This window comes from Paramacrobiotus metropolitanus, unplaced genomic scaffold (assembly GCF_019649055.1).
Source record: "Paramacrobiotus metropolitanus isolate TYO unplaced genomic scaffold, Prichtersi_v1.0 Parri_scaffold0000162, whole genome shotgun sequence".
Classification (NCBI taxonomy): Eukaryota; Metazoa; Tardigrada; class Eutardigrada; order Parachela; family Macrobiotidae; genus Paramacrobiotus; species Paramacrobiotus metropolitanus.
Window position 1 is genome coordinate 191,474 of NW_026570382.1, and position 22,679 is coordinate 214,152.

General features: G+C 41.2%; 1 protein-coding gene across 1 annotated transcript; it reads left to right on the top strand.

Annotated features, from left to right (window-relative positions):
* The first annotated feature begins 4,423 nt into the window (after positions 1-4,423).
* Positions 4,424-12,739, top strand: LOC129600035 (vacuolar protein sorting-associated protein 16 homolog). Its single transcript, XM_055498421.1, has 6 exons — positions 4,424-5,116; positions 5,862-6,323; positions 7,568-8,070; positions 9,583-9,975; positions 10,774-11,106; positions 12,066-12,739. Exons 1-6 carry the CDS (start codon positions 4,615-4,617, stop codon positions 12,423-12,425), a joined length of 2,553 nt encoding a protein of 850 aa, XP_055354396.1. The 5' UTR covers positions 4,424-4,614; the 3' UTR covers positions 12,426-12,739.
* Positions 12,740-22,679: the final 9,940 nt, after the last annotated feature.

Sequence of the window (22,679 nt, forward strand, 5' to 3'; positions counted from 1 at the left end):
ACTCTAAAGTCCTTACGTCCTAGAGGATAATAAACATGATAAAACTGCAAGAGTGGAAAAGTAGTGTACAATATCTCATAATGATGATGATATTCTACGGTACTACTACAATGATGCCATTTCCTAACTGTGAGGTATTCTCTGGTTCCGACACAATTTTAGCACGGCAAAGCGATATTATTCGCATTATCGAACCCAAAGAACAACCTGCTGGGAACATATGAGCAAAATTTATTTTCTTGTATTCTACAATAATTTGCTGAAGTCTTGGCATGAGTAAACTGTACAAAAGAGAAAGAGCACTGTAAATCTGTTAATATAAAAGGCAATAAAAGCACCATCATATTTGTTGCTCTTCGTGACACATGTACAGAGCAGGTCGTGTATACAGATTGCACAGTATAATAGGTACGCGGTAGTCGGATATTTGTTGAGCCGATATTTTTCCGTCAAAGGGAACTTTTGATATGAGCAATACAGACACAATCCACTGGGTTTGTCCGGGTCGTAGGCAACTTAATTACAATTATCTACTGGTCGTCGGAATTTTTACGGACAATGTTTTTCTGGGAGCACTCCCACGGCTTCCATGTTGGATTGCACTTGGATGCATCAAATGACGATACGGAAGGCGCGGCCACCTGCAAGAATAAAAGTTCGTTTTGAATAAACTGAAATCGGAAAGGTCATCCTAAGGTGATTACTTCGATCGGCGGTCATCAGAAACTGGACAGATCAACATTCAAAAATCCGCTCGTGTAATAATAATGTTGACCTACCAAAGCCATAACCGCCACGAGCAACATCGTCCAGATGCATCGTAGAGTGTTCATGATTGCAAAATGGTTGCTGAGCGGTAGAGCCGAGAAAATGATTGAAACACCGATAACTGAAAATTACTTAACGTTTTGTTTTCCTGATCTGCAATAATGGCTGCTGGACCAGTCTCGCACCTCTTTTTTATATTTTATCGCGATTGAAAACAAAGCGCGCACGGCACAATAACAACCGTGATAGTTAGAAAATGCATTACGACATCAAAAGTGCAGTTCCAGTTTCGAAGCATTGTTTTCAAAAAATACTGTCGTCGAACTATGTTTTTACAAGACTTTTTCACAATACTCAACTCCAACAATGTTTTTAGAATACAACTGCTCATTAAAGAACACTATTCTTGGTGCACAATTCATTGATAATATGCGGACAGTCTAAAGGCGGCAGTGTATCTGTAGATTGTTATTGTGCGGCACATAGCAAACAGTAGGTGGAACAATTCTCCTTACACAACCAAAAATCACCTTCGGCAGTTTAATGCTAAGAACATTAAACAGCTTATTTCGAGTCGTCCTAGAAGACTGCAGAAGAATATGCATGAAATATAAGTAGATTGGTAGTACAATTAACAATACAAAACATAAACACAATACAAAACATATACAATACAATAAAAAAACAAAACATCGATATCAGACAAAACATCGATTAGTACCGTTAAGAGTGTGATTAGTACCATAGTGACGGTGCCGAGTACGTACCGGTATCAGTAAAAACTCTAAGCACAAAATGCTTTCTCAAAGTCAATTAAATTTCGAATTATCCCGTACACGCGAAACACTCCGAAGATTCACGCAGAGGGCGAAATTTGACATCATTTGGATAAATCTTTCAATTTTTAACAATATCTGAAGGAGCGCATTTTTCCGGCTATACATGTAATGCTGACCAGTGACCATGAATCCATGATAAGTTAGATGTCGACCTGATTATTAACGAATTAAAAGTCGGCTTTCGCTTGAAAATTATGTTGCTGCTATTATGCTCCGTAAATACATTTACAGAGTAGCACTCTGTATATACAGATTGATGCTCTGTGAATGCTTTTATGTTTGCTTGGATGCCTTTTTTATTCGACAAGCATGCTAACAATGTCCGATCTGGGCCGGATCCTTGCTGTTATTACTTACACTGTGGACATTAGCATTTTTTTGAGACAGTTCATGATAACGTCACCGTAACCTTTGTGTCTGTGCTGGGCACAGGAACCGAATTTTTCACATAAAAATTTCAAAAATATCGTGGAGCCCCTCACGCACTGCAAGTTCTGGCTGTCAAATATCAATTCAAAGTCGCTTTGGTTTTTCAGCGAGATATGCGGTAATATGTTATGGAAATCAGTTTTATTATCCTGAATTTTAGTATATACTGTAACTATATATCGATACATTTCCGGAATTCATGGTTTTCGGCTTTCCGGGTCGAAGCAAAAGGATTTGTGACTTGCATTTGTGACTTGCATTTGTCAGTTAAAGATTAATTTTTTTTTCAATGGATGTCATCTTTGTTTTGACGGAGTATCTTGAAGTCCGGATAAAAGAGAGCGTAATCGTTATTTAAAGAAATAACTCTGTATTATTAAAACTCCTGGTCTCTCTGCCATATGAAAATGTTTAACCATAACGGCAGTTTTATTACTCGCAACAGTTTATATGAAACTCCTAACGGAATACATTCACAAAGCAACTACCGATCCCGACTACACTATGTGCAACTTTAGGCTGTAGAGTGCCGTGTAGAAGTTTGGATAAAATTGATTGTTTCTCCCATTAACAAGGCTGAACAAGCTACCAAAGGTACCTGCTAAAACTTGAGATTAATGAAAAAAAAAACTGTAAAATATATAGGTAGCTAAGGTAGTGGCTGTCCTAGCCGGTACCAGCAATCTGACGCTGGGGAACTTCTCATATTCTTTATGTACAAAATGGTTATATATAAAGCATTTTGTTTAAAATCCTGCCAAAATCTTAAGCAGCTTCTGGTATTGGTCTGTACACGGTGCCCATCCTGTAGCCGGTCTACTTCACTGTGGTCCCTGGTCGTTGAATGAATCCTCAACGATTTCCGCACGAGGGGGACATGGGTTTCGCGGGGATCCCGGCAGACATCTAACTGATTCAGACGGTTTGATAAACTGCAAATGGATATGCAATAATTATGCCAGATCTTCATGAACATCACTCAAGCCGGCGACAAAGGCACAACATTCGATATTATATAGGTATTTACTTAGCTTATTATTTATTGTATATTTCTTCGTGCTGTAGCATTAAAATTCAACATGCCCTCAGTGTGCGGTAATCTGCGCTGCGTTATATCTCTACTGTGTGATGCCGTTTCAGAGTTACCAAATATTTCCAAAAATGAATGCCGATATTGTGGCAAGTACGGTAACTTTACTGTTCTATTTATTACCTATAGACTATTATAGTTAGCTTACCAAAGCCATGAATACCACGAAGAGCATTATCCAAATGGATCGGAAAACGTTCATGACTGCAGGAAGAGATACGAAAGCGATCGAGTCAAAAAAAAGGTTAAAAACGTCAAGCAGTACGTACAAAATGTTTGCTTGAAATATTGCATCGGCGTGCATATACGGTCTTGTTATATACGTCGCGCGATATAAATAACAAAAATTACTTTGTGACATTTGTTATAAGCATTTGTTGTTTACCATCAACTGTGCGTAGTTCTAATTACAGTTTACGTTAACGTCACGGATTGATTACTATTAATTTATTTACAGGAATTTCCATTCATCCTCACTTGACCAAAAAATTTCATCGAAAACACTAATTTCGGCACATAATTCATTAAACATTATCTGTACACACCGTAGCGCGCGGGTAATGCGCAATTCTGGTCGAGAAAATTGCTTACTAATTGTTTGTTATTACATGCACCGCACTTGCAATGCAGACAACCAAAATATTGTCGTTTTTGCGGAAAACTCCCTATGGCGGTCAAAACATTGTGGCGAGTGTTTTGCAAGAAAACTTGTGAATGGAGCAGCAGAAGAACTACAGTAATCAGTCCAAATGCAATCAGTCCAGTCATTAAGGAAAATGGCCCGGTATACATGTTGGCAGAAATGGAATATGTACATCCTCCGTACAATATCGTAATAATATTATTACTACTCGGATAGTCTTGATTTGGTTAATTATAGTATGAGTATAATCTTTAGCTGCATATAGTATATAATTACAGTACAGTACAAACAATATTTTGCTAATAAGGTGATTTCGATTTGCAGTATTAATTGTTATTTTACATACGTTGGTATTTCGGACTGCACCAAACCTATAAAGTAGTAAGTATTTCTTTAGAAGCTGCATAGGAATTTAAATGAAAGTGTTGATATAGATAAATGATTTTAAAAAATATTAATATAATATAAAAAATAAGTAGTAAAATAACAAAACAACAGCTTAACAACTTTACATATTTCTTTGAAGTTGTTTTCAAACATACTGTACAGTCTGTACTGTACTGTACTCGTACGGCGTGCGCGTAGTCGTACTCCACGACCGATGGCGATGTGCATTTGTGCACAGCCACAGATCTAGTCAGGCAAAATCAAAACTCACCACGGATATTGATTGATTGATTGAACCGAATTCAAATTGTTTTTGTTTTCGGGATCTGAATCCTCGTTTTGCCAGTTGCACGTTCTTCGCTGGGATTTTGCCATTATATTTGCGGTTTTATTGACGTGAATGCTGCGTGTGCCCATGCATTGTTGATTTTCCCATCGTAATCCGACAGCAGTCCACCATGCTGAACTTCACGGACAACTGGAGCCCCTTCGGCGTGGACAGCTACTACCGTCGCCAAGAGCTGTACCAGATGGCCTGGGCCAAGTACAGCATCGACCTGACCGAGTTCGCCCTCATCGCCGCCCAGACCCACGGCGGCCCCATCGCCGTGGTCCGCGAGGAGCGCAAGAAGACCCCCGCCGCCCCTTCACCCGCCCTGGTGCGGCCCCAGATCGTCGTCTTCTCCGCGGCGGGGCGATTACTGCACCAGTGGGTGTGGAACAGCGGCCCCCTGCTGCAGTTGGGGTGGTCGGGGGCGGAGGAGTTGGTGTGTGTGCAGGAGGACGGACGGGTGTTGATCTATGATATGTTCGGGGCCTTTGTCAGGACCTTCGGGATGGGCCAGGAGGCCATGGATGCGCGGGTGGTGGATTGTCGGATTTTTGCCCAGGGCAGTGGCGCCACGGGGATCGCCGTGCTGACGGGCAGTCGACGGTTCTTCATCATGCACGATATTGACGGTGAGTGTCTGGTGTTTCTGAAGCCTGTATTTTAATTATTTTTTATTGACGGAATAAATTCAGATTTTTTATTGACGGTGAGCAGCTGGAACCCCCTTTTGCAGACCTGTGGTTTTAATTATTTTTTATGTGCGGAATAGATTCAAATTTGTTATTGACTGTATCTGGCAACCCCGTTTCTGAAACCTGTGTTGTTTCAGCAGTCGATCGTAGAATGATGGCGTTCTGTCAGTTGGCTTAGCAGAAATTGTCTTCTTCCGGATAGCCAAAAATCAGGCTCTTATTTGTTAACGAAACCCGGATTTGTTTTTTGTAGAACTAAATTTATGTGTTTCAATAAATTATTTTACTCTTATTAATTTAATGTTTTATATTTTGTGATTGTTATAATTACTTAGTGTTTTTTAATTAGACTTATTCTACTGCTTTCGAACCAATAAAGAGGCAATAATTTCTCCATTTTAATTTATTTACGGTTTTTGTTGCATGGAATTTTTTTAACGTTGACAGTATTGATTCACTATTTACCTTAATAACTGAAACCGCCTAGAAGCCGTAACTGGACTAAAATTAATTCTGATTAAAACCTAATTTTGGGGTTGTGAAATGCCAAAAAACCTGAAATATGAATTACGTAATTAATAAAGCACTAATTAACGTCTTTTCCGGTTTATATGCGAGTCCCGTAACCACCTGTTAACCACCACATTTCGTAAACAATTTCGAGTATTTTATTTATCTGTAGCACCGACGCCGATCCTCCGCTCCACCGGCGTCGTCCCCGGTCTGGACGTCAACGCCCCGCCGCCCTGTTGGGCGGTAGTGTGCCAGGAGCGCGACACGCAGATCCTGATCACCCGCGGCTCCGACATCCTGTCCGTGGACAAAACCGGGAGTTTCCAGCCGTTCCCGGTGCGCTGCAGCGACCCGGTGCTGGGCTACAGCCACCTGGCTGTCTCGCCGAACGGAAAGAGTCTGGCGCTGGTGACGCTGAACGGCCTGATCATCATCACGCCGACGGAGGCCGGCGCCCTGGTGGCCTGCGAATTCGACTCGGGCTCGCCGGATGCGCCGCCCCAACAGGTGGCCTGGTGCGGGAATAGCGCGGTGGTCGGCTACTGGGCCAAACCGGATGGGCATGTGTTGCTGCTGATCGGCCCGAAGAAGGACTACATCAACTTCCTGTTTGATTCGCCGGTGCATCTAGGTAAACGGGTGTTTTTTTATGACTTAATTTCTAATTTCTTGTATTGATTTTATTTGTATTTGTATGAGAATTTCTTCACTGTGTATTTGCTAGATGTATTGAACGCATATAATTTAATATAATTTAATTTATGTGATTTATTTGTACATAACTTTATTTATTTATACTTCATTTATTTGTACGACTTTATTTAGTTTGATGTAACTTGTAAGTGATGTAGCTTTTTATGCGTTTAAATAATTAATATTTTCATTTGTTTTGTATTTCCCTTTTTTATATTTGCAGTTATTTCTTAATTGATTATTCATGTACAGGTTGTTGTGTATCAAATTCGAAGATATCGTAGAACGGTGGCAGGTGGTCAATTTCTGTAACATCTCCCATAGTTATGTGACATTCCTCCGCGTCCGGTATAAAATTGCCGGATAAGATACTTTAGTTTTTCTCGTAATTTTGGATTAAGCATTATTGTGAAATGTTTGATCTAATTTTTTTTCGATGACTTCATTTCCAGTTTACTTGTATTTACAAGGTTTTTGATTCGCCTGTGCTTTTCCGGTGTGGAATTTTTTTTGTGAAATTATTTTGGCATTAACTGAATATATTTGCAGTTTCTTAGTGTCGTGCTGGCGGTTTTCTTTAGAAATATCGTAGAATAATGTCATTTAAGTCTCAGTTTCAAGAGCACATTCTCGCGTTCATAACGACATTGATTATGCGACACAAAAGGTTCCTTCGTAATTTTTTTTTGAATTTTGTTTTTTATAAGTATGGTTTAGTGCGGATTTTTTGGCAATGGCAATCTCCCTGATCTGAATTTTGCATATGTTTTGGACGTGTTTTGTTATTCTCGATCTTGCTTTGTCTAATAAATGCCACCGTAGCTTGATGAAGAAGCTGAAAAGTAGTTTAAAACGTTGCATCTAAAGCAAAATAAGTCTGTCGTAAAATATGGCCTGTATAGTAATAGGTAATTCAGATCTCATTAATAACAATTCAAGCAGTAATCTGAATTTAATTAGTAAGAATAATACGAGTACCTTGCTGGACAGATTGCTACTGCGTCAAATTATTTCAAATCAGTTAAATAAATATAAATTTTAATTTAAAAAACATTCACTTTAAAATGCTTAATTTGAATATTTAATTTAAAATATTTATTGTTAAACTATTGAATTTAAAAAAACCGGTAAGACGGGCACGAATGTCTGGTTTCATTTCCGGCTGGTTTTATGTCCGTACAGTGTCGGAAACGGACTGTCTGCGTATCATCTCCCGCGACACCCACGACATGATCCAGAAAGTCCCCGCCACCACGCAAGCGGTGATGAAACTGGGCTCCATGGCGCCCGGGGCCGCCCTCTTGGAAGCGTACCGCGAGTACGAAGCCCTGTCGTACAAGGCCGACGAGTACCTGAAACTGGTCAAGCCCACCCTGGAGGACGCCATCAACCAGTGCATTGACTCGGCCGGACAGGAGCTGGACATCAACACACAGAAGCTGCTGCTGCGCGCCGCCTCCTTCGGGAAGAGCTTCTACGACAGCGCCGTGCTGACGGAGAAGTTTGTGCTGATGTGTAAGAATCTGCGGATTCTGAATGCGCTGCGCTTCTATCTGGTGGGCATGCCGTTGACCTGGCGGCAGTTTGAGGGGCTGAGCGTGCCGGAGCTGTTGGATAAGTTGGTGCGCCGGCGACAGTATGAGTTGGCGTACCGGATCTGTGGATATCTGGAATTGCCGGTGCAGGTGAGGAAAATTAACGTGATTGCGCAGTTGGTTTTATGGTAACGTACGCGGATAATAATCAATATACTGATTGTATAGTCATTATTTATAATAAAGTTATGATTATTATTTTTAATATAGCCTGAATATTACTTAGTTAAAATTAAGTTGTTAGGTGCTGTAAATAGTAAATTGATAGCCAAAGTATATTTTATACAGTCTAAATGTTAATTACTTAAATTTAAATTAGTATTGGGAGTTTATTCATATTTAATAGTACGTAAACTGTTATAGCCAGTAATAAAAATTTGTAACGAGTATCCTTTCATAGTTTGAAAAGTTATAAAACTTAAAATTATCCCAACGAATCAGAAAAGGGATTAAAGCTGTGCATGCTGTAGTTTTTCGCATTAGTATTGCAGTGTGCAGGAAGTTTGGCGTGAGTTTGTAGTGCAGAGGCATGAGTTCTGTGATTTAAAGCCTTGACAGTAAAGAAAAGAACTTGGTACCAAAAACAGCAGTGGGCACCGTTACATAGTGTGTATTCGGAAAATTTTTTGGAATTGTCGTATTTGTTTGTTACTTCGAGATATGTTGGGTTTTCTTATTAGGGCCCCGTCACCGGCTATAAACTCAGAAAAACTTGATCTTTTGCTGAAAGATAGAGGACCACTGGAATCAGCAAAAAAAATTATTTTCAGCTGCTGTGATCAATGGGCCTGGCCAGAACAAAATTTGAAACTAAATTTCACATTGTGCTGTACTCGTAGTCTATGGGAACTATCGCCTATGCTGAATGCAGTATTATACCGCTAACACCGAACAATCTGTACGAGGTCAGTTTACTTTAAATACTCGTTCACCGTTTGTGGAGATGATACAGTTTACACTCATGTTTTGCATCAGAAATTGGATGTGATTTGTGTGAGCAATTTTTCAATCATTTCGAGATCGAGAAGTTACACATGAGCACCGATCTCTCTCGGCAGAAACGAGCTGAAGCCCGGGCTGCATACCATTTGCAAACCCGTTTCACAAGCGGCTGGATTGTCAAATTTATGTATGCTTAAGTATTTAAGAAATACATAAAAATTTTGAGAAAAGCATCTAAAGTTAAACTGGCCTCGCACAGGTTGTTCAGGAACGTTGAAACGTATGATGCGGTATACTGCCCATAGGCTACAGCACAGTGTGGAATTTCCTTCCAGTTCTTGTTCTGGCCACGCCCATTGATCACAGCAGCTGAATATAATTTTTTTGCTTATTCCATTGTTCCCCTATCTTTCTGCAAAAGATTAAGTTTTTCTGAATTTATAGCCGGTGACGGGACCCTGGCTAGGTGTGATGTACTGTATCACAGTTTCATCTACTCATTCGCGGTCGATTTTATTCTGAACATCTGAACATCTTGACCGCCTCACGTCAGCTGTATGTTGCGTCCACTGATATTTTTTGTTTTCAGTGTACTTGTAAATGTATTTATTTAATTCACATTTTCTTGAACCGTTTGCTTTTAAAAACTGCATTTTGCAGGAGGGTTTTGCTAAGATCCTGCTGCACTGGTCGCTCTTTAAAATGAACCAGCGCAACGAGCCGGACGAGGCGGTGGCCCGCGCCATCATCGGGAAGCTGGCCAAGACGCCGGGCATCTCCTTCGCCGAATGCGCTCGGAAAGCACGCTCTCTCGGGCGGAATAAACTGGCGATGGATTTGCTGGAGCACGAGACCTCGGCGCAGCTGCAGATTCCGTTGTTGTTGGAGTTGGGCCGGGAGGAGGTGGCCCTGACCAAGGCCATCGCCAGCGGCAACTCCGACCTGGTGTATGACGTCATTCTGCACTTGAAAGCCAAGATGACGGCCGCCGAATTCCTCATGAAGATCCGCAGCAGCAAGGAGGTCTTCGCGCTCTTCATCAAATACTGCAAAGTACGTGGCGAGTTCTTCTTGTGTTAGTATGTGTGTATGAGTAAATAAGACTGTATACTCGCTTTTGAAGGTTTGCTTAGCACTTTTTCCAGCGCATTTCAGCTTTTATAAATGGTTCCGTATTTTTGTTCGTTCTATTCTAGCAGGATTTTTGGTTGATTTTTATTAATAATTAATTTTTAATTTCTCGTACAGTTGGTTTTGATGACGGCACTATTCTCGTGACAGTGAATCACTTCATTTTTCACTTGGCAGTAGAAATGACAAGAAAATGATTTTTAGTGATTTTTCATATTGTTAATAATTAATAAGATTTGTTGATTTTTATTTTTTTTTTACAATCGATTTTTATTAGCGGCACAATTTCCGAGTAAGATCGCTGTATCTTTTCGGCAAGCATTGATACTGTAATCCGTATTGTTTCTTTGTTACGTTCGTCCAGTTCTTGTAAGCTGCGTTGTGGAGGAAGATCGTAGTGTAATGACCTCAGTTTTGATTTCAAGCCATCATTAGTTTATGTAGTGCTGTATAAATCTGCCGATTACCGTACAGTTTCTAATTTTTGCTGCAGTTTTAGGGACTTTCAGTACAAACTGAAGAATGCAGTACATTTCATTTAGCAGCTGTATGCAAACATTATAAAAGACGCATCAGTTGTATTTTGCTTGTCACTGCAGTGTTCCAGATTCCATGGATTTAATTATTTGAAAATAACATAATAATCATAAATCATGATAATAAAATTGTCAATACAAATGGCATTACTGCAAAAGACTGGAATGATTTGCTTTTCGGTAGGAACTGAATCCCGGGCAGCTGCGCGATTTGTTCGTCCAGGAAGACTGGCGCACGGACGAGGGACTGACGTTTGTCCCGGAAGCGTTCTTTGAGAAACTGTCGCCGGCGGAGCGACTGGCGGCGCTGCAGAGTGCCATGGAACGCTTTGAGCACGGACGCGATGAATTCAACAAGAAGATCACGGAAGACCAGATTAAGCTGATCAAACAGCAGAATAAACTGGAGGAGAAATTCAACCGCGGCTACACGGGATTAACCGTGCACCAGACGCTGGAGCTACTGCTCAACGATGGATTCTACAAGATGGCCGACGATTTGAAGAAAGACTTTCAGGTATTAATTGGCAGAAATTTACCAGTGTTAATCGATGAGATACTAAACTATTTCCTAGATCACCGAAATACGGTTGACTATTTTGCTTCCCTTTCGCTGTACTTGTATAATAGAACGTCAATACAGTACTGTGTATACAGTATTGTATAGAATTCTATACATAATAGCTGGCGTTGCTGAATCTCTTTCAGAATTTATTTTTTTTAAAGATTTTTATTGTGATATTTCAGTTTTGGTTTATTTTGATTGTGAATTAATGTTAATCCGGTAATCTGTAGGTTTTTCAGTTTACCGGTGCTCTTACGTAATTCTTAATACAGTGTTTCTTATTATGTACCATGCTGTGTGTACTGCCATGCCATGGAACAATCGTAGTGTAAAGGCATTAAACTGTGGTTTCGTGAGCCAAAAGGATGTTGTAATAGCTTAAATGATACAGTTGCTTTAATCGTAGAATCTCTATGCATTTTTTACCGTGGAAACATCTTTTTTGGGATCGGTTTGAATCTGATAATATTTTAATGATACATTTACATTAATAATCGCTCAAAATACGACAATAAATCTCATTACTGTGTAAGATCTTCACCGTTTTTGTATTGATTTTTCTCGCATGCCGGTTCCGTTGCCGTGTGATGTTTATGAATTGGTGTTTATTTTTTAAGAAAAGTAACTTAGGGAAGTGGTCACCTTTTGAAAACGAGACATTATAATATTTATAAAACTCAAATTGTTCTCACGCTTTTGGAGCCACGCAGTTGACATAATTGAATATATTTATAAATTTATTTGCACTTCTAACTGAAGGATAGCGGATGGAAAAGAGTGGGTGGGTGGGTGTGCTTTTTGAACTGTATTTAAAGATGTTTTATTTTTCTTTCTGTAAAGTTTTTGGCGTCGTTTATCTTACCTTTTTGGGAATTTATCTTTTGTTCGAGGCAGCATTGTTATGTTGCTAGATCGCGGATCGGCATTTCTGGCTGGTGAAGATCGACGTGCTGGCGCGGAACGCCCACTGGGAGGAGCTGGAGAAGTTCTCCAAGAGCGTCCGCAAACCGCCGGTGGGCTTGGAGCATTTCGCCGTGGCCGCCTTCCGCTACCACGGCCGCAACGAGGCCTACAAGTACGCCATGCGGGTGGACGAGGAGAACAAGCTCAAGTGCTTCGTCAAGATCGGTCTGCTGGAGGAGGCCGCCGAGTGGGCCATCAAGCAGAAGGACGGCGAGGGCCTGAACAAGGTGCTGGAGAAGTGCCGGCGCGATGATGTGGCGCTCATCAGCAAGATCACCGCCGCCAAGACCCAGCTGGGTTTAGCGTGAGGCAGGATGTTGTTCACTTTGCACACCGAGTGTTGCTGATGACGGAGTATTTATCTGTGATTTTCAAGTCGGAAATTGTCGCTGCATGTTTTTAATTTTTTTACTGAAACGATTGTCTACATTCGTCCAAGTAATGGAGCATTCCCTCGGTGACCTTTGGTTTTTTAACGCCTTTTTGAATAATTTGTTCAAGTAGGTCAATAAAGTTTTCTGGTATGTTGAATGACAAAAAATGTTTTCATTGAAATCATCGGCTTCGCGTTATTTAAGGTCACTAGCGTCACGGAAACAATTAAATTGGTTTAATGTCGAAACTATGGGCGCGTAAATTTTATTCTTAAGGGAAAGTCTGGTAACTGGATAAAAACACTTGTTTACAAGTAGAGTCAACGCGAGCGGTAATTACAGTAGGCGCGTTAGGTTATCTGTAGAGAAATATCTCTTTTCTGGAGCGCAGTGTGTTGAATTGTGTTCCTTCCAGTATTGGTAGGTTGTTCATCCGCCTAACACTGATTGGCAATGGAGATCAGTTGCCCCCAGGCATTATAGCATCCACAGCTCATGTCCAGGAAAAACAACATACTGTACTTGTAACACTGTGCCGGCTGATAGCATTAGTTTGGAATACGTTTCTACAGCGTCACGGGCGGCGTGATGTGTTCTGCAATCTGCACAATATGTTTTACGCGTATTGTGTGATAAGAGCGTAATATTCTGGGATGCACCAGAGTACCGCTTCTTTATCAGTGACGCGTCTTATTTCCGTAAACAAACCGCCCGTTAGCGAATTCCGGTTCCGTGAGCAGGGCATAGCCTTTCTTGGCCTTTCTTTATTTTGCGCATACTCCTTCCCCGAATTGTAGTTTTACACTCTGCTGCCACTAGACTGTTATAAATAGAAAAGTAAACTGGAAGGCCGGAAACGAGGTGCCAGGGTTTGCGTTAACAAATAATTCGAGCGAAATAGAAATGTGAATTGGACCAGTTTGAGCGAAGCGCTAGCTTGCCTTTATAAATCAGTTACGGTGGCCCGTAGCCGCATAGGCTGCCACATGATTATGTCCTGTTTCTCAAGCGTATGTTTCTACTAATTTTTTTACGGAGCAGAATGTTCGTAATTTTGATTTTTTCATTGGCAATGAGATTATGTCAGACGAACAAGCCAGCATGTTTGTCCACGTTTTATTTAAGCATCAAAAGTCTTATTTCTTCGGTTGTATCATTATTTCTCTCGTTCGCGTGACATCGGCTTATACCGTATGTCGTAGAGTAATGGCTTTCGGTTAGGGCCTCTCGTAGGCTGCAACTCTGTACAGGGAATAGCCAAGTTAACATTTCAAGTACTTAAACAATGTGCACCAATTTTTGTGAAAACGTGCTGTACCTCGTTGAACCAAGCAATGTTTTTTTAATTACTTTGTACCTTTGTAATTAAGTGGAGTTGCTCTTTGATTACAGCACATCGCTGATAATACCTGGCTGTTGAAATGAGATTCGGCAACTTTGCATGGTAAATGAAATCTTAGATTTATTATTGTTCATCGCACAGTTCGTATTCGACAAATTTCGTATGAATTTATTCTTATTATTATTAATAATAAAAGGAACTAGCTGCGAGCTGCATTTCTGGTTAGTGGAAATCGATTTGCTGGGGTTAACGCGCACCGGGCGGAATTAGAGCCGTTCAGATATGAAGAGTACCCGTATAAAGGCGTCCTTCTTAAAAGTGCTCTATCCATATAAATCGGTAAATATTTTTGCTGCATTGCGGCATTGGTAAGCGAATTTTTTTATGGAGCAAAATGGTTAAGTATCCGTAAATAAAAGATGCTGCATATTACAGAACCAGTTTTAAAAGTATATATTCGTCAAAGCGCTAGTCCACACATTTTTACTGGATACTACAGAGTACAAAAGTCTGTTAGAGGACAGTATTACTCCACTGAGCATGATTTTAGCAGCGGCAACTGGACGGATTAAAATATGTGTAAAGGAATTATTTCTTCACTTTAGCAATTCATAACACTGGAGATTAGTTGGTTTTGAGGGCCAAAGCATGCACAGGCAAGATTCAGCGTTCCCGTACACTTTCCGCCCTTAATATAGCCTTTGCGACGACAGTTGCGTCGGCACAGGAATCCAAACGGACATCCGCACATTCCACCGCGGGCATCGGCAGAAACTTGCATAGCGGCAACATCCATGTCGTCCACGGTGTTCTCATTTACCTCTACAATAAGCACTTTTTGAAAATATTCGACGTGAAAACGACTAATTTCGCCAAACACAACTTAAACCCAGAAAACTCATGGCTCCGTAGCGAAATAACCAAGCAAATGCGCCAACAGCTTTAACCCGACAGTTGCACGACCCTTACGCTATACGTCTAAAGTCTTCAAGGAGCACTACCAACTATCAAGTACACTTCATAAAATCTCACTGTATGCGGCTTTTCTAACAGTACTTTGCATACATCGTAATAAAAATTTGCTAAGTGTATGGATTTGGACAAATGAAGCTGATGCAAAGCTAGAAGTGAGCTCATACCAACGGCCATGCAGGCGACGATCAGGATCGCGATCGCGGCAAGAACGAGAAACACACTGTTTGGCTGCATTCTCCGGAATTTCGAAATAATAATGTAAAGGTTGTGCGAAATAGTAACCTTAATATTTTGATTTTAATGCTGAAAGTTAATAATTAGGCAGTAGACTGAACTGTTTGACTAAAGCCTACGACGACTCGTTTTATACTGTGGTGCTTGCTACCAAGGCTGGGCGAAGCTATTACCCGAGCAGGTGACCTCACCGGGTGCTTGCGTGATTCCTTAATCTTCATCAGTAACAACGTCTGTAAAATAACCATTCATAAGATCCAGACGGCTACAGCGTCCGTTCCCCTTACATATCAAACGAGATACGAGAAAAGTTAGACAAGCATATAGCAATCGTGGGAAAGAGCCGAAAAGACGCCACTAATTGCTGTCAATATAATTATTACAACTTCTGGTTTCTTACCGTAATACATACTAGACCGAATTTGAACAAACGCTATTTAATTTTATCCCGCGATTTGATAATCGTAATCTCGTATTTGATGGCGACGGACGTGTAAGCCGTCCGTCCATTCTGATGGTTACAAATTTACAAAAGCTTAAGTATGTAGCTGATTAGGAAGCGGCATTCTTGTACTCGCTGCAGTACTGAGTTCTTATCGCAGTAACACGCTGCCGTGACCTGACGCTGGATGTGTATTTCTCGTTATTGCTATGACTGTATGCCATGCTCGTAAGCTCAGTCCGCCCTTCGTCAAATTTAAACTTATTGTTAGTTGATTTTCTTGACTTCGTCTCCGTTGTTGGTTTCCCGGTAGTAAAAGACATTTTCCCAGCTTATAGATCCGGTGAGCTGAGATAAACAGTAGGAGGCCCGGCTTAACAAACAGTTTGGATGCTAAAATAATGAATAACAAGCCGAATAACATACGTAGTGCACAGAAATAGTCGTACTACGAAAAGCGTAGTTGTAATCGAGCCATTTATAAACTGCAAATTATCAGCTATGTACTATATATGTACTAATTATCAGCTATGTCTGTTGGCTATGTACTATATATATTTTTTAATAATCAACAGTTTTTAAATGGTCGCAAAGTAGTTACTTTACAAATACGGTAAGAACCAAATAATTCGTTTTCTGATCTTCGCGAGTACGATTATGCACTTTTTTCGGGGTTGCGCTCTGTTGCTTGCATGCCGGTAAAGAACCAGTTTTTCCATATTACGTATCCGTCGTACACTGTCAGTTAATCCATACAATTTGCCCATCTGTCATAATTATAACGCGAAGTGCATCCAGGAGCCTGTGCAACGAAGAGCTTCTGGGACATTAGCCCATAAAAAAGTCGCAAAGATAGATTGTATTTTAAATGTAAAGTTGTCTGCGATTTCAGATCGCTTGCCGACCAGGATAGTTGTCAATAATAGGTCGCACAGTAACTTGTATGCGCTTCCTAGCTACACCTCAAAGCCTCATATAGGAATTCTTGTAACTGAAAATACTTGTTTTCCGTCAGTGACAACACTTCAGTATGACTCTTGAACGGGCTGTTCTCCGTGTACATCATCACTACGATGTAACCCTGCAGAGCACTAATAAAAGTCGTATCGATCATGACTTGACTGGATTTCCGATCGGTATCAATGTAAGATCACTATGAATATAATTGTGATTTCGCGCATATACTGTTATGGTCAATTAGATCGTTCCCGCGCTTTTTGTTTTGATTCTTCACAGTCTCACAACCGTCAACACCGCTAGTAGAAAAAAGTAGCGGGGAACGCTAAACTAAAAGTAAAATCATTTAACAATCACTGCAGACAATTCACGAATTAAATCCTGTAATTCCCAAACGTGCCGCAAAAACTTTCTAGCCATATTTTGCAAATCATTAAAATGATTAAGGAAATTGTCACAAACACAACTGGATACGCATAACCTCTTAATACGTCAGTTTCTTTATTCATCCGTTGCTTTTCGTTTCTTCGGCACTGCACCCATAGGCCATAGCATGCATTCGTGTTGTGTAGAGGGTGATCAGCTTGTTGTTCATCATAGACTTTTTTCATTGAGAATATGACTTTTTCTATTGGTCTCCTCAATGAAAAAAGTCATATTCTCAATTTAGTTAACGCACTGCATACCGCCGTTCTATGGGATTACTCCTACGGTAGTATACAGTGTCGGATTAAAAGAAGTACAAACTCATGTGCAAGAAGCATCGTTTTAACACATACTTCTAGTTTTATCTTAAATTTATAAGCGATTCTCGGTCTAAACTCACTGATGTCCATTCACGCCATTTGAATGTATGTTCCTTATGCGCTCTTGCAAAGACTTTTCATTCCACAGTACAGCTTTAGTATCCGCGGACCGGCTGGTCGGTTTCCTCTGTACAGAGAGTGCGATGCCGCCATTTCTGGCTCCTTGAGTTACAGCTTAAGGGAAATAGTCCTGTACACGGTGTTAAAAATGGGATACATGCATTAAAACTTACACTTTCGCGCACTCCGAATCACTTTTTTGTAATACTTTATGTCATTCCAAAGCTAAATGATTTGTATACATTGTTCTGAAAACCGTTTGCGCGCGCAACATCTGGTTGCCGAGATATAGCATACTAAAATGGGCGAAAATTTTGAATGCATTGTTGTGGACCAAAAGTCTGATTATTACCCGATCTTCTTGAAACTTTGCTGTAAAAGACACATAGCCATAAGGTCGTAAGTGAACCAATATCAGATCCATAGCAATTTTTTCCGATTTTCAAATGAATTTCAAAAATTTTAAAATTCATTTTAAAATTATGCCTTTAGGCTGAAAGAAGTTTCGGTAATGGTGTTTGAAAAACGCCTATATTTTCGCTAACACTTTTAATGCATTTCGCATTCAGTGTTTTAGTAGACACCTTTCGGTATTGCTTTGTTAGTCAAGTTGCGCATCCTTGATAATGTTTTTATATGCATTCATTTTTTGTAAATTTTGTTTACATCTATTATTAATTTTTTTCTTTGTATTTTGTATTTCTCGGTTATTTTGCGCGTTTGTATGGTATTTTTCATTAAGTACGAGTATGTTCGAAGTTCGAATACCTTATTAAAGGGGCAGGCGTACCGTACAGTATTATTGCTTACACTTGTACAACACCGCGTTAGAAAAATGCATTATTTTGAATTATACCAATGCAACCGTTTTAAAAATTTTTATTCGTCAAAAGTGAAGTACGAGTACTTACACACACTACACGCTGACAATTGTGAGTGAACGCCTTATAAACACTAACAGATTCCACTGTGCATGCTTATATCGTATTCAATCAACAGTTGGACGAAAAAACGGCTCTTCACAAACCGAATGGACGCTGTCCATAACAACGGACGCTGGAATATCTGCACAGAAATTACTTTATCTATCCGCGTATGACATAAGTATTCTTTCAAAGTGCATTCTAAGATTCGATTGGTAGCATTTTCTCTGCCAGTCTAACACTCCATGACCATGGAGATCAGCTCGTTCTGTGGGCCGAAGCATGCACAGGCGAAATTCAGTACTCCGGTACACTTTCCGCCCTTGTAACCTTTTCGCACACAGTTCCGCCGACACAGGCGTCCAAACGGACATCCACACGGGCCCCCACGTGCTTCTGCGAAAACTTGCACATCGGCAACATCCTTGTCGTCCACGGCATTCTCATCAACATCTGTGGCATTGTTAAGCAATAAGACAAGGGTTGATTTGGCAAAAATCTAAAGTACCCACGATTCAATAATGCAGCCGTGATACGCTCCAGTGCTCACGTATTTAGCATGAGTTAATGTTTGACCTTTTGCCTGCACGCTTCGGACATTCCTCGTTACAACTGTTCTCTACATGTATGTACTTGCTTCGCATAAGACGCGACAGAAAACTAGATGGGTCACGCAAGGTCATAACGAAGAATTACGAAGTTATTACGAAGAAGACGCGACAGTCATTACGAAGAACGTGCGTGGCTTAACCTTGAACATACAGTAGAGAAATCAGTTTTTACTGGCAGCCATGCAAAAACCCATCACGAGCGGCACTGCAACCAGGACGAAAAACACGCTAGTTGATCGCATTCTCAGAGATTAAAAACTTTAAACTTTAACAGATTTAATAACTTTAAAACAAGCACAACTTTAGAACAAAGATGTCTTAGTGGATTAATCTACAGTTAGTATTCACAGCTGATGGACAAACTGAATTTTCGACTGGCCGGATCGCCTGAACAATCCTTTTTATATGCGAAACTTGCTGCTCAACCTTGATGCGTTTTAACGCACGTATTTCAAGGAGCCGGTGCCTTTTCGGCTCAGCTAATCAGCAGAACGTCGGTAACCATCCAGCAGATCTAGACAGCGAAAGCGTGCGTTGCCCCCTGAATCAGACAAGTTAGACAACCTTTAGGGAGTCGCGCGATAACGCCAGAAAGCGGTCCTTTAATTCGGTCAACATATTACAGCTGTGGGTTCCTCCTGATAATGAGATTGATAGTAACAGCTTTTTAACTTTGTCCCGTAATTTGTTAATGATCACCAGGCATTTGGGGGCGACGGACGTTTTAGCAATCCGGATATTATGCATAATTATTATAATTATAACTTAATGGAAAATAGAAAGCTGATAAGGAAGCCGCGTTATCGCATCTGCTGCAGTACTTTGGCTCTTATCACACAATGCACAAAATCATAGTTTGCAACACTGCTATACGTGTACTGTGAACAGGCAGGTGGTGCTAAGTACTTGTACCTGTATCTTGCGTATTTCGTTCGATGCTACTCGTACCTGCACATGCTGTATTAGCCGGCACAGGCTCTTATTAATAGTGTTAGTCCAATTATCGTGTCAGCGACTTTTATTCAGTAAACAATGCAAAAAAAGCTGACAAATGGCAGTTCAACTTGTAAAAGTTGACAACTTGCATCTTTATACTCTTCATTTTATTAATTTTCCACTGTTTCCAGAGTCGTTAGACGAATTCAGGAATTTTTTCAAGCCACTGCACTACGACTAACCTAGTCACAACTCCCAAAATAAAACTGAGCAAAAACGACCAGAATAAAACTCTAAAAATATATAAACTGCTTCCTCAAATCACTCGCGCTCTCCCGACCGCCCCCGGTGTGCATATTCCCCCCGCAAGTCCCTACAATCTCTCCACCCACCGTGCTGGTACTGACATTGACAATCCCGCTGTCCGATCCGCCGGCGCCCCGTCACGCTTGCACCGTCCCGATATCCTGCGTGAAAACGCTGGAGGATAACCTGATTTACCGCGTTGTTCCAGGCGATGGCGGCCTAAAGTATCCGGTATTTCAGGACGTATAAAAGCGGGGCGAAGGTCCCTTTCAGCAAGCCCGGAGAATTATGCGGGAGGTTCGGTGATGATGGTCGCGGTTCGACGACGTTGCCGCCCGCGGGGTGCTGGATGGGTTTCCCGCCCACGAGGACGCGGTCGCCGGTGGACCTGCGCGTCGGCGTTGGTCTACTCGTATAAAGCGACGCCGGCCGCTGTGTGCATAGGGCCGTACCTTTTACCGTACAAGGTTTTCGGGTCCAGTGGATCGCCTTTAAAGAACAAGGATTTATTTACCATTTAATTCGGCGTTTAATTTCATTTTTAATTTATTTTTTTAGTTTTTTTTATTATTTATTTTTTTAATATTTTTATTATTTATTATTTATTATATTTTTATTATTTATTATTTTCATTACGTACTCGAAATTTGCAAGTCACTGATAATATTTGATTGGTCAGTATTTCGTTTAATATTTTAATTTATAAATCAGTACTCAACTTAATTCGTAATCTGCAGGTTCTAACAGATTTATCATTTATGTACTGCACTGACACCCTGCACTTGGAGAAATTTTGTACAGTATGAGCAGCACGGTGCTGTAGACAGGTGGATTTAAAGCCGATTGCGTTCAGCCAATAGCCAGCAGTCTGCATGCAGTTGCAAGCCGTTGTGAGACGAGGCCTCACTAGCGTTCACGCCCGTGGCGCTAGGCGCTACGCCTTTGGATTTCGTGTCTGTGTTGTGTCTCGCCGCTGATTGGCTTGTGTTCTGTTAGTGGGCGCGGCATAGCACGTGCTGCACAGTGTTGCACACTGTTGAATTGGCTCTCCGATTGATGTGTGTGCAGTTGTCAGTCAGTTGTTGATTTTCTGTTGTCGGAATTTTCAATATTATTAAAAGTCAGCTATTAGCGGTGCGACGTTTCGCGATTCCGCGTAGTTCGCTATACTTATCGCATAGCTCACTCCACGGGATCTATTCCGTTTAGGTCTCCGTATCTGGATCACTGCTGGATCTAGCATTAGATGGTAGCAGAGCCGACAGCGGTTCTCTGATTTGATTTGTGTCAGGCAAAGTTGGCCTGTTATTTGATGTGGAACTCGACCAGTAAGGCACAGGTCCGTCCAACAGCAAAGCGCACACCACAAGCGGTGAACTGCCTCATCTGACGCGGATTTCCAGCTTCGGTTTTCGGTACGGTATCTTCAGCGAAGAACCGTGCTGTTGCCCCAGCTGTGCAAGAGTGCAAGATCTCAGTCGTCAGTGTTCCTCGGTGTAGAGTCTTCAGCGAAGACCTACACTGGTGTCACTGATACTCGGCAAGGCTTCAGCGAAGCCTAAGCCGTGGGCCACAAGCGGCGAAGCGCCAAAAGGGGCGCACGGGAAAAGACAGATCAGACTCCTCCAAACTGGAGTAGAGCGCCACCACTGTTGCTACGGCAGTCAGCCGGCACAGTAACCCATCAAAAGCGTGCGGCACCACCGTTACGGTAAAACCGGCGGCAGCGCGGGAACGGATAGTGGAAGAAGAATCTGGATCATTTGGATCATTTCCCCGTGGAACGCGGAACGGACGGACGGTTAACAGGTAGAAAACCGTTAATAATTACGAGATTGGCTAGTTGGTAAAATTGGCAATTTTTATTGGTCCGTACTGAGCTGAGCGTAAAAGTAGGCGGAGTTTTGCACGCGGCGCGCATGTCTGGCCGTTGACCGTGACGTCAGGCAGATAAAAATTTTTAACGGATTAACGTGATTGGTCAGTTATCTGAGCCGTGATTGGCCGAAATTTGAATTGAATATTTTGAGCTAGCGGACCAATCAGAAAGAAGTAAACAACCCGAATGGGGATTTTCCGTTGAACTTGAGCGATAATGGGAAATTTGATTTGAGATGAGATAAGTGAGACGGAAAGTGACCTTTTAAGTTCTGACAAAGGAAAAATGACCTTTGATCAAAACCGAGCTAGAAAGTGACCTTTGATAGAATTGAGCTGGAAAGTGACCTTTAACAGAAATTGAGCTGGAAAGTGACCTTTCGAGTTGAGTTGAGTCAGAAAGTGACCTTTGAGACCAGAAGTTGACTTTTGACTTTGAAAAGTGACCTTTACCAAAAAGTTGGAATTGATCAAATTGACCCAATCTTAGTGACCTTTATGATCTGAAAGTGATCAACAGTGACCTTTCACAAAGTTGGATCGAGTTGATTAGTAGTACAGCGATATCAGCAGCTGTAGGAATTCATTCGTTAACGTGTTATGAACTGTAAGAACGGTTTCGAAGTTTTGTCCGAAAGTGACCTTTTAGGGCAAATCTCTCGAACTTTTTATCAAAAAAGTGACCTTTAGACGGAACTTAGCCGAAATTTTTCAGTCG

Bases quoted from the DNA above. Each gene is read 5' to 3' on its own strand.
- LOC129600035 (XM_055498421.1), top strand. From the start codon at position 4,615: ATGCTGAACTTCACGGACAACTGGAGCCCCTTCGGCGTGGACAGCTAC. The intron at 8,071-9,582 runs GTGAGGAAAATT...TGCATTTTGCAG, and splicing joins ATCTGGAATTGCCGGTGCAG to GAGGGTTTTGCTAAGATCCT. The intron at 11,107-12,065 runs GTATTAATTGGC...TTATGTTGCTAG, and splicing joins ATTTGAAGAAAGACTTTCAG to ATCGCGGATCGGCATTTCTG.